Source organism: Maylandia zebra, unplaced genomic scaffold (assembly GCF_041146795.1).
Source record: "Maylandia zebra isolate NMK-2024a unplaced genomic scaffold, Mzebra_GT3a scaffold12, whole genome shotgun sequence".
In the NCBI taxonomy this organism is placed as follows: domain Eukaryota; kingdom Metazoa; phylum Chordata; class Actinopteri; order Cichliformes; family Cichlidae; genus Maylandia; species Maylandia zebra.
The window spans coordinates 444,296-456,674 of NW_027490042.1; the positions used below are offsets into that span (position 1 = coordinate 444,296).

The 12,379-nt window shown below is 39.5% G+C and overlaps 1 protein-coding gene across 3 annotated transcripts in view; it reads left to right on the forward strand.

Moving 5' to 3' along the window:
* Nucleotides 1-11,007, forward strand: part of pde5ab (phosphodiesterase 5A, cGMP-specific, b) — a gene marked incomplete at its 3' end in the record, with an annotated part of 84,575 nt that extends 73,568 nt beyond the window's left edge. For all 3 annotated transcript variants that reach the window (XM_076881510.1, XM_076881511.1, XM_076881508.1), the window contains 5 exon segments: nucleotides 2,181-2,289; nucleotides 2,369-2,453; nucleotides 3,406-3,581; nucleotides 8,540-8,590; nucleotides 10,861-11,007. In XM_076881510.1, coding sequence (XP_076737625.1) covers nucleotides 2,181-2,289; nucleotides 2,369-2,453; nucleotides 3,406-3,581; nucleotides 8,540-8,590; nucleotides 10,861-11,007 — 568 coding nt within the window.
* Between the last annotated feature and the right edge of the window lie 1,372 nt (nucleotides 11,008-12,379).

The window sequence follows — 12,379 nt, forward strand, 5'->3', positions numbered from 1 at the left end:
TTTAGCTGACTTTAAGCTTGTGCCATGTTTATATATCCTTTTTCCATCATTTCTCATGCAGTATTATAGCTGGACTCTGTGGTTAAACTTGGAGAGACAAAAGATAACAAACAGGGTTATTAAGTGGTGACAGACATGACTGATGGCTTTAGCTCCCAGGTCTGAGCCAGGGCACACTGAACTCAGGTGCGGCTCTCTAGCTCCCCTAGTTTTTATTAGCCAGCAGCTATTTTATTATTCAGTGCTGTTAGCCTAGAGCAGGGGTCGGCAACCTGCAGCTCTTTAGTCTTTAGACTGCGGCTCCTTGGTTTGAGAAAATAAATTGTAAAAGTATTTAGCTGAAGTGTATTTTATTTGTGTTAGTTCTTTTTATTTATTTATTTTTTATTTAACTTGTAGTTCTAAATTGGAAGATTATCATGATCTTGAAATATAAAGTAGTACTATGTATAAATACATAGTAGTGTGCCACTACTATGTCAAAGTTGATACTATACATACTACTTAACTGCTTGTTGCTAATTTTGGCTGTTGAAAATACTCAGGGCTGCTGTTACTTCTAAAAGTCAAAGTACTGATACAGCACCACAAAGTCCCCCCTAGTAGAATTAATAGAAAAGGTTGCGCATTTTAAGAAAAAAAAAAAACTATTAATTGAGGAAGCAAAAATACTTAATACACATTATGCATGCATATTATGCCATGACCACCACATAATAAATGTTGCCACCCCATAACCAGTAGCAAAGTATGATAGAAACTGCATACTAGAACTAATAACTGTTATTTCTCTGCCAGAAATATTAAAATTGATACAAGGCAGAATCCATTTTATGTTGTTTATCCCAAATTCTGACCCTCCCTATTGCAACAGAGACTCATCAACCCAGAGAATGTCTTTCCTATCCTCTGTTGCATAATTTTGGTGAGATGCTCTTCTGCATATCTTGAATGTGTTTTGCTTTCCTATAAACTCAAAGTCATCTGGGTATTCTCCTCTGACCTCTGGCATCAATAAGGCATTTTCTCCCGGACAATTGCTTCTTACTGGATATTTTCTATTTTTTTGATCATTCTCTGTATAACTTGGATAGTTGTGTGGGAAAATCCCAGTAGGTCAGTGGTTTCTGAAAAACTCTGGTTAGAACAAACATGCCACATTCAAAATCACTCAAGTCCCCTTCTTTTTCCAATCTGTTGCTTGGGAGATCTTTTGATATCAGCGTCCCTCAATTCATTGAGTTGATTGGCTTATTACGCATTTGTGTTAATAAGTAGATGAACTGGATATACCTAACAAAGTTGCTGGTAAATGTATAAGAAATTATAAGAGTGACCGAAAAATGTGTCTTCTGCTTTCAGTGATATGTGGGCCTATGTGATAAACCGTTCTACCATAGCAGTTTTTGGACAAAGCTGTGTCTGTTAAAAGAAATGCTTTTTTAAAAATGGTCGTCAGGCACATTTACTTAACCGCCCACATCTTGTTTATTTACCTTTTCACAAACAGTAATGTAGAACTTTCAGTTTTTGGTTTTAAGTGCAGTTAAATGGTGTAAATATTTCCTGACAAACACCAGTTTCACCATCTGCCCAACAGGCTGCCAGCAGGGTGGTGGCAAACCTGGCAGGGTAATAAATCCCACTCCACCCCCCAAATGTATTTTTTTAACATCTGTTTTACATTTCATTTGGAGCACTTGAAACCAACAACATTAGTCAGGTTGTTGGTAGCTGTACATTTAAACAGAGCCTTTTAGACGAATCCAGCTCCAACTGGGAGCTAATATGGTCAGTGCATTGCAGTCAGTGACAAAACACAGGCTGCAAAGCCAGTCAAATTAACAGTCACATGGCAGAGATGGTCCCAGTCATGATGGAATTATCATGACTGGGACCATAATGTTTCAGCTCTTTTTTAGTCTTAAACCCTTGAAATGCAAATGTTTTAACATTTTATACAGTTGTTGCACGATGTTTGTATTTATTTCCGCTTCTTGGAAAATGTCTTCATTTTGGGGGAATATTATGCCTTTTCTCTTTTGTGTTTTATGTTTGGTTTTGAGGATAGCCCTTCTATGGTATCATAGTGTCCACAAGGGTTCAATGGATTATTCCAAGTGAGCTTGATACTAAATGCTTAGTTGTGAAGCTCTTTCTCTTTGTGTGTTTCTTCTCAGGGGCCACGATAACAGCCAGATTAACTATATGTACGCCCAGTATGTTAAAAACACCATGCAGCCTCTGAACATTGCCGATGTCACCAAGGACCAGCGCTTTCCTTGGACGGTCTGTACTCTTTTCTTTTCTTTTTTCTCTCTTTTTTTCCTTTTCCAAAAGTGAGTAATTATCCATCTTTTTCTCACAGAGTGAAAACCCAGCTCACTCCAGCAATCAGATAAAGAGTTTGCTCTGCACTCCCATCAGGAATGGCAAGAAGGACAAAGTCATTGGTAGGCTTTGCTTTGTTGCCCGAATACAATGTTAGCATTGAAAGCATTAGCAGTTAGAAAGTAATATTGTGTTCTATGTCCAGATACATAAAAGGGAATAATAATTGTATATATTTTTTTGATAATGTAATCAGGAAAAGATTTTTGCATTACAGCATGTACTGTAGACAAAGTGGCTTATCACTGTCTTCAATTAATACCTTAGTTTTGTTTTTCTTTAAAAGTAATATAAATTATTTCTGTTTTGTGAAGCTATAGCATTAGCTAACCTTAGATTTTATGAGTTGCACCCTGAGTCAGTTGCATGCATGCAAGGAGAATACTAATGGCCTTACAATTAGTGTAGACTTTGACCATTATCCTACTCAAAACAAATGAAAGCATAAAGTTAAATTGAAAGCTTTGAAATAACTGACTAACTGGTAGCATTGTAGAAGTGCTTGTGTTTTGTGCTTGCAGGGACATTCTCCTGGTACTATGGTTTCCATTTTAAAACATGCTTGTTTGTTTTTTATTAATTACATAACACAGAATGATAATAAGATTTGGACAGTACAGATCCTGCATTAATATGGAAGCAATCCCTAAGAAATTCTGATCAGAGAGGGGTTTTTTCTCAGCAAGTTTTTCTCAAGATCGTTCTTACCTAAATTATTAGCTAGTTGTTTGTTAGTTGGTACAAACCATCATGAGATGGGATAACTATGGGCAAACTCATGACCCTGAGTCAGATGTTAGGTATTTACAGATTTTGTTGGACGTTGTTCATTGACTCCAATTCTGGAAGAATGAACTGATCCAATGACAAGATAAAATTGTTGTTATTCTAAAGCTCATAATCTTACCTGAAGGTTTGCTGAACTAACCTTTATATTAAGGCCTATTTAAAGTGAAGTGTTCTATACTAGACATTACCAAATATAAACAGTAATGTGTTTGTGTTTGCATGTAGGTGTTTGTCAGTTGGTGAACAAAATAGATGAAGTGTCAGGCAGCGTCAAGGCATTCAACAGAAATGATGACCAGTTCCTGGAGGCGTTTGCCATTTTCTGTGGTCTCGGCATCCAAAACACACAGATGTATGAAACCGTAGAGAGAGCTATGGCCAAGCAAGAGGTCACGCTGGAGGTGAGTCAAGCATAAACTAGGGCTGCTACAAACGATTGTTTTGATAGTTGACTAGTCACGGATTATTTTTGTGATTAGTTGGCTAATCAGATCATGCATCCATTGGACGTAAAATGTACAGCTTATTGCACCAGCAGCATCTGCTCTTATATAACTATTATTAGCTTACAGCTTTAAGTGTTTAAGGTATGTGCTAACTAAAAATAAAGACAAGATGATAATTTATTAAATTTTAATGAAATTTGCAGATTGTTTCAGTGGAGTTTAATAAACTCAGCCGTATGCTCCTTGCTATCTAACATATAACAGGACACCGGAGTATATTCTCGAGCATCTCACACTTCTGATAATCAGTTGTCTGCTTGACGTTTATTCAGCTGTGTGAAAACTTAATGTAATAACTTTAATCTCAGCCAAACCGATTTACTCAGGAGCAAATAAATTACTGAAAAAAGCCAAACAATAACATTTCTAAGTTATCTAAGTGTATTATATATCATGTTTAACCTGAGTAGCGAAAAACGGCGGTGGGTTTGAAAACGATTTCCCGGGAGTCCGGTGTTCTCACCGGCTCTAGTGAGCCTTGAACCCCAGCTAGCATCAAGCTGGTGGGTAACAGACGTCTCCGAAAACGTTGGAGCGCTTTTGAAAATATGTGGTGTCTTGATAAACTGAGCAGATATTTGAAGTTTACACAGCTACATTCTTGCCTGAAAGAATAATAAGAGTAATATTAAAACTAAGGAGCTGCCGCCATTGTTGGAAACTGAGCAGGACTGCGCTATGAAGGATGGGCCACGAAGTATATACCCGACCCATCCTTCAGATCTGGGGAAATGAAGGGCGCATTTGTCGGCCGCATTTGTCGGAGTCTTCGAATGTGGACAGTCTTCGTCGTGTCGCTGTAACATAAACGCCCTACTAATGCGGGCACAGGAGGATGCGGTTCCTTAATTTGGACACAGCTACGATACCGGACACTGCTTCTTCTTCTTCGGGGTTTAACGGCAGCTGGCATCCTTGTACATGCAGTGTTGCCATCTTCTGTTTCAGTCCGTTATTACGCTCTTAAATCCTTCTACTTATTCCTGCGTCTTTTGGGATCTTAGAAAGCTTCAAACCACGCGCCGACTATTGAATTAGTCATCGACGATTTTGACTAGTCGACTCATCGTGGCAGCCCTAGCATAAACACACATATTGTACAAGTCTGTTTCTCCTCCTTTCCAACTCTTAGAAGGATATTGTAGATTTTCTTATTGTTAGCAGCCTCGCATTTGCATTTGCAAGGCCATTGTTTCAACTAGTGGTTTGAAAGGACGTTACAAAAAAAATAAAGGAACGAAAAAAAGGAATTTTAAGCCCCATTTTCACTAAAATGAATCTTTGTAGAACTTTAATTCACATGAATACTTTTCAGGGGGAAAAAAGTCTTTCACACTACATTCTCTAGATGAGTAAAGATAATTTGTTTGAAAAAACTGAATTTCATCTTGCTATCAAAAGGGATGACAACCATTACCTATATATAAATATTGTATAGTGTTCTGAGATTTCCCTTCATTTTTTTAGTGAAGTGAAACCCTGAGGTATCTTCTCATCTCTCTGTTGGAGACACAAGTATCTAAGCTGATGTTAATTTTGGTGAACTGCATTTATCGATGGCTGTCAGCCCCTTAGTTCACTGCAGAATCACAGAAACTGCATCTGAAATCTCTTACATTCCACTTTTTTTGGAGCACTAGAATTATCTTAATTTGTTCTGCATCTAAAGACTGCAATCAGATCTTCTTCTTTATGCCCAAAATCACACGATGTAATGTGGATCATTTTTCAGATGTTGGTATTTGACTCAGCAGCTGGTTGGCTGGTGATGACAGTTAGTTACCAGTGAACTTTGAACTGTAAACATGAGTTAAAACCACACAAGTATTAGACAGCTGTAGCCTTAAAATGTTGAAAAATATTACATTTTAAATGCAACAAACAGGAGATGAAATCATTTCAAATTAGTCAAAATTGTCCACAAATCCAAAATGAACACTGGTCATTTGGACTCTGAGTCAGGACGCCAGTCAGTTGCTGTAGATGGCACAGCAGTGAGCTGTGTTGATGAGGAGGTGAGCAGATTAATCTTTTGTGACATTTAACTGTCGGCTCTGTCCTAAAACACAAGCAATCACAGCATGTTTTCTGGACTTCAAAGACATGATTTAATATTTAATATCTCTTCCACATAGAGAGGATCAATGAGCACTTCTACTAGAACAAACATTTTTGTCCAAGTTCCAGTGTCAGCAATCACGTGACATCAGACACACTTTTGATTCTAAAGGAGATCACTGTCACAGTGGGGAGGCTTTGATGACACAACAACACATTTATGTGGACAGTTCTGAAAGCATATGAAAGGCAGCCACTGGATTACAGGCAGGGAGAAATAATAAGTTTTGCAATGTTTGCTGCAGGGCATGAGTAGGAACAAAATGGATAACCCTGTTCCATGTCCTTCATCATGTTCTCACTGAGCCATTAATCACACTATTTTATGTTTTTAAGCTTGAACAAAACAAAGGAGCTCTTCTTATTTTTAGGAGAATGCCATTGTGTTTTCACATATGTGAATATGTGATAATATATGTGAGACAATGACATTTTCATAAAAATGCACTTCCATTCTGAGCTAAGAAGCTACAGTGAAAGATCTTTATTTGTAAATTTGTATCAGTTATAACAGTGACAGCCAGTGCATGTTATGTTTACGGGCAAAAGAAGGAACAACACGTCTACATGGCTTCTGTAATAAAACAGCAGTCAATGAATTTGCTCCAATTAAAGCCACATGATACTGAAATATTACAAAAAAACATGTCTAATTAAAAGCTGATGAGCTCTGAGAAATTCACCTGTATTGTCATGTAGCGAGCGGCAGATAAAACTAGAAACCACAGCTTTATTGCTGGCACAAAAGGCAATGGGGAAAAAAGCTAAACTATAACAGAGCATGGAAGGATCTAGCTGACTGACTACAGACCAACAACAAGCTGAATTGACAAACAAACTGAATTCACACACACAATGAGGGAGAATGTGATGATGAACAGAGGGAGATGCAAACAATATACACACGGAGGGTGATTAAGGAAAGCGGACACACCTGGAGAACACAGCTTAAAAGAATCATAACTAACAAGACAGGGGAAGCAAAACAGAACATGACAAGACACGAGACTCAAAAGAAAACAGGAAGTAACACTGACACAGACACACACACACAGACACTCAAGACTAAGACGTGACGTTGACACTGGGACTGGGAACATACACAGAGACGTTTACAAACTGGGGAGACAAAGGGGCGAAACACAAAGAGATGAACATGGGAACAGGAAGGGAGAAAACACAGGGCCAGGACTACAAAGGTATTCACAGAGACAGAACACAGAGAGACCAGGTAGAAACAGGGACATGACTGGGGAGAAAGGAAGTAAACAAACACAGGGACACTGATGACAGGATACTGAGATGAGACAGAGATAGATTGGAAACGAATGGGAAGAAAGATAAAACAAGAACCAAGAGTTTAAAATAACAAACTTGCAACACTAGTGAAATACAGAACTCAAACCTAATACAAAATTTGAATATAAACAATTAATACATTTAAAAGAATGAATAAAGAGTCCAGAACAACCTTAAAAACTGGGTCGAAGACCCAAGACAATGACACGTATCAGAAGATGTTCTCTGATCTTCTTTAGGGTCCTAGATCCAGTATCAACAAAAAGAAGAGCTGTAATGTGTATGGATCCAAAATTAACAAGACAACATGCATGCATCAAGTGCAAGAAACACACAGCAAAATGAAATGTTATGACTATGATTTCTGTCCCCTAAAGGAGAGAAATGAGTTGTCGTTGCCCCCACACTTGGGGGCTGACCCTTATAAATTTCACCTCTCAAATGGTAAACAGCCACCACAGTTCTGGGTGGATCATCCCTCTTCCCACCTGAGAGAGGAGGTCCCTGTAGAGACTGATTATCTCTGCATATCATGGCCACTGACAAGCCTTTAGAATCAGAAAACAGCTCCGCTGACACACTCTCCTTTGAATTGGTGGTATCATTTACACTGGGGGAAATGCACACAGCAGAGAGTGATACAGCTTTAACAGGGAAAGGCGTACTTACTGAAGCTGCTATGAGTCCTATCATGCAGAAAGGCTAAGGTGCTCCTCTCTCAGTGAGGAATTAATGCTATCTTCGTAAAGATGTAGGGAGCAATAAGATAACTTCACCAGGCAGCAGCACCAGGAATTTGTAGGATTATGCTGTTGAATGCATATGCACATATCAGCAAGTGTTTGCGGTCTGGATCTATGGCCACTTGAAAGGAAGTATCTGTTAGATCGATTGCTTTATACAAATCCCCTGGTCCAACTGCTGTTGGACTTGGAAGGAGCTTCCTACACTCAGAAGGGAGAAGGTCCACCCGACCGACAAGCACTGCACAAAACACTGATTGTATTTTCATCTGTTGGTAACTAAAAATAGTAAACACAAGATTTAGTCGCTGTGTTTGACAGTGCACTCCTCTTCATAAAGGATTCTTTTTTATTTTGGATTTGACTGACATCTGGTTGATGAGTAGTGCCACTTTTCTTTTTTATAGCCTGTCAAAAGCCTGTTGAGCTGTCCGTTTCATTTTGACAGCCTGCAAGTATCAGAGCCCACTTTTTTTTCTTTATAATTTCCAAAAGTCTCTGAACATGGCATGTTTACATCTTGTCTTTTATACTGATGTCTATTAACATGCACTGTGCCTGCTAAATAAAAGAAAGGTCATGCAGAATGTCCAGTCAGTCAGACATATTTGTATTTGGTGAAATAATTACTCGTGCAATAATCATATCTTTTTTTTCTGCAAAACTCATCTTTTTTAAATACATGTGTTGCAGGTCTTGTCGTATCATGCCTCTGCTGCAGATGAAGAATCACGGGAACTCCAGGTAGCTGAAGTAAATTGAAATGCATTAATTTAACATTATACACTTAGCATGGAAAGAGAGAAACACAGGCAGGTGATGTTGTTAAGAGAAAGAAGGCTTCGTGTAGAAATAACATCTTTGGCTGAATCAGTAAGAAAGTATGGGAACTACATGGGCCCAAAGATATTTGGCATGTAGACTGAAGCAGACGGGGATCAAACCACCAGCCTTCCAGTTAGTAGGTGATCTGCTCTACCACCTGAGCTACAGCCATCCATGACTGAGTATCTCAGAGATAAGCTGAGATACTCAGTCATTTGGGAGAGGCTTAAAGTAGAGTGGCTACTCTTCCACATCAAAAACAGCCACTTTTGATGGTTCTGGCATATCCTGGATTCCTCTTAGGTGACATGTTTTGGATATGCTAAGGATATGCTGGATAGATTATCTATCTATCAGTGGGATTTGTAATGCCACAGTTAGGGATGGGTATTGATAAGATTTTCACGATTCCGATTCCATTTTCGATTCTGTTTAACGATTCGATTCTTTATCGATTCTCTTATCGATTCTTATTTTTAAAAAAGGAGAACACTAAGGTCGATTAGCTTAGAACTTTGTTTTATATCTTCTCTTTGAACAAGACAGACATTTAGGAGTAACATGGCCTTACAAACCCAACAGTGAGATCTTAAGAGATCCACAGCCTACGGCTCTTTAATGGGGTGTCACAGGGTCCCCAGGAAAAAAATTGTAAATGTAAAATAATAAAATAAATATTCTTCTGTAGCAATAACAAAGTATAGCATAAATTATTCTGTAGCAATTACACAAGAATATCCAGTAATGTCCCTGCCTACAATTAAACACATTCACTTACTGAAAATCGGGGGCATCTGCTGTGGCAAAGCCTTTTACCACAAACTTAGTCACTGCTCGGTGACATTCGTCTATCCTGCCTGAAAGGAGACGCTACCGGTAGACTGCAGCGAGAACTGCCAGCATCTGAGCCAGCCAGACTCTGTCTGTCTCTCTCATCATGGTCACTAAATGCACAGTAATGGCAGGTTTGTAATAAGGCAGATCTCACTAACATAATATGCACTGTTAGTTGATTATTTATCTGCCACATTAACGGGAGAGGACGTGCAAACGTTACTGCTGCTGCTGGGTTGAGATTTACGAGTCTGGAGCGGAATTAAAAACACGACATTCATTTAAGGTTATCACGTGTTTTGTGAGCAAATGGTTTTGCATATTCGTAGTGTTTCCTCCCTTAAATGAAATATTTACTTTGCAAGTATTGCAAGTTGCCCTGTTGTCATCCGTTCTCGTAAAGTATAATCAAACTTTTGAGCGTTGAGCTTAGGCGCCGTGTTTCCTGTCAGGTAAATGACGCTCCGCAACGACTGGAATCGATAAGGGAATCGTTTGCAAAAATGGCAAACAATTCCAAGGAATTGACAGTGGGAACCGGTTCTCAACAAGAACCGGGTTTCGATACCCATCCCTAGCCACAGTATCCCCCTGGAACACATGGAGGAGAATGAATTGATGGACGGATGGAGTTTTGAATCCATGTGTCTTGTTTATGGGGACATTAGCACTTAATTTGATAATGTTGGTGGTAATATATCTGGTGATAATATATACTTCTCTTCATTGGGATTGGATCATTAATATGATTCTTTCTACTATTAGTATTTTGTGTCTAATTTAAATATTTTTGAGCAAATCGTGTATGAATGAACCCCACAAATCAACCAAAAAAAGAATAAAGGATATTCCAAGTGATTTTGAGTAGCTCATTTGTAGCATCTAACTGGCTCATTGACTTCAAGGTACCTCTTAAAATATGAACCAATTAGAGCAACCCATCTTCCCCACCAGCACTAACAGTGGCACTGCTTGACCATCTGAAAGGATCCTGCTCTCTTCCTCTCTCCTTATAGCAAACTGGCTGAACTAATAGCGTAGCCTGATTAAGTGTCCTCCCTTGGGCACAAGAGAGAGGATGTGTCACTTGGTAACTAGGACACAGAATTGATTATTTTGGTAGTCTCTACTCAAGAGGTAGCTACATACTGTATATTTGGCACATTGCACACCTCATAACTGCATTTTAAATTAAAGTTGCTTCTGTAACAGCAACAGAATTAAGAATTGAGATTTGAATCTGATTAATATTTAATCATTAGTCTTTAGTTCAACTATATAATGCAGAATTTCTGAATTTGAAGCCTGTTGTTTTTCCTGCTGTTTGCATGTATATATTCTGTGTGTGTTTGAAGTTAGCAACCATTCCATCAGCCCAGTCGCTCCATCTTCTGGACTTCAGCTTCAGTGACTTTGACTTGTCAGATAGTGAAACCACGCTGGCTACTGTGCGGATGTTTGTTGACCTCCACCTGGTCCAAAACTTTCAGATGAAGTACACGGTAAGAACTGACCTGGGATTTTACACAAACAGGTTAGACTTAACATGTGCTCCATTAAAATCCATGAGAACTGCAAACTTGCTTTAAAAATACCACTCAGGCCTTTGTTTCAGAGGTGATGCTCTGTTCCCACTGCTCTTCTGCATAGGCCTCAACCACCTAAGCCAGCTCATCACTAAGAATGAATACAGATATAGATTCAGTACTGATTTAGGTCAAGCTGAGTGACCACTAGTTACCTCCTGTACAAGTAAGACTTACTGATTCACCTCACCAGCCAAATGTTTGCAAAAAGAAGAAAGGGGATCCGGATTGAAGGGATGAAATTCTCAGAAGGGAGAATAGCAGATGTAGAGGACAGCTTCAACTACCTGGGTATCCCACAGGCCAACAGGAACCATGATGAATATGCACTAAGTTAAGCCACAGCCAAATAAGGTAAGACAGGTGCTGAGAAGCCAGTTGAGTGTTCGGAATAAGAATCTGAGCCATCAGTACATACATCCTACCAGTCATCAGATACCCTGCAATAATAAGCTGCCAAAAGGAGGTTATTACTATGTCAACGCACAAGAATTCCCCACAGTGCATGGTAGTCTTCAAGCAACAAGCAACGGAAGATGTCCAAGCTACAATTCAGGATGAAACACTGATCATGCACAAATAAATCAGGAAGATGACACCCTGAGTTGAGCTGCTACAAAATGCCTCAGGCAGCTTAAGACAGAGAGTGACAGGACGTGGAACAGAATAAAAACAGTTGGTCTAGTGTTCCACGACCGGGATGAAAACCGCATTGTTCCTCCTGTATCCGAGGTTTGACTAACTGACGGACTCTCCCTTCCAGCATCCTGGCATAGACTTTCCTGAGCAGGCTGAGGAGTGTGATCCCCCTATATTTGGAGCACACCCTCTGGTCCCCCTTCTTGAACATGGAAACCACCACCTCACTCTGCCAATCCAGAGGTACCGCCCCAGATCTCCTCAAGACATTGCAAAGGCATGTTAACCAAGACAGCCCTACAACATCATGCAATGGAGGCGCTCAACATGCTCCATTCGGACTCAGTGTCCCCAGTCTCCCTCAGAATGTTGCCGAAGCTCTAACAGAGGTGAGAGTTGAAGCTCTTGTGGACCAGGGCTTCAGCTAGGCATTCCCCATCTGAGGTGGATCAGTGAGTCTTGCTCAATACTGGCATACAGCTTGTACAGGAGGTGACTTGGTGCTCATTCAACTTGACCTACGATTTAAATAGAGTTAAAGCGTTTTGGGTTTTTTTGGGTTTTTTTTAAAGGCTCAGCTACTGTACATGCACTGCAAGCCAAACCATTCATAATCTTAAGAGAACTAGCCTTAAAATAGCTCTTATTG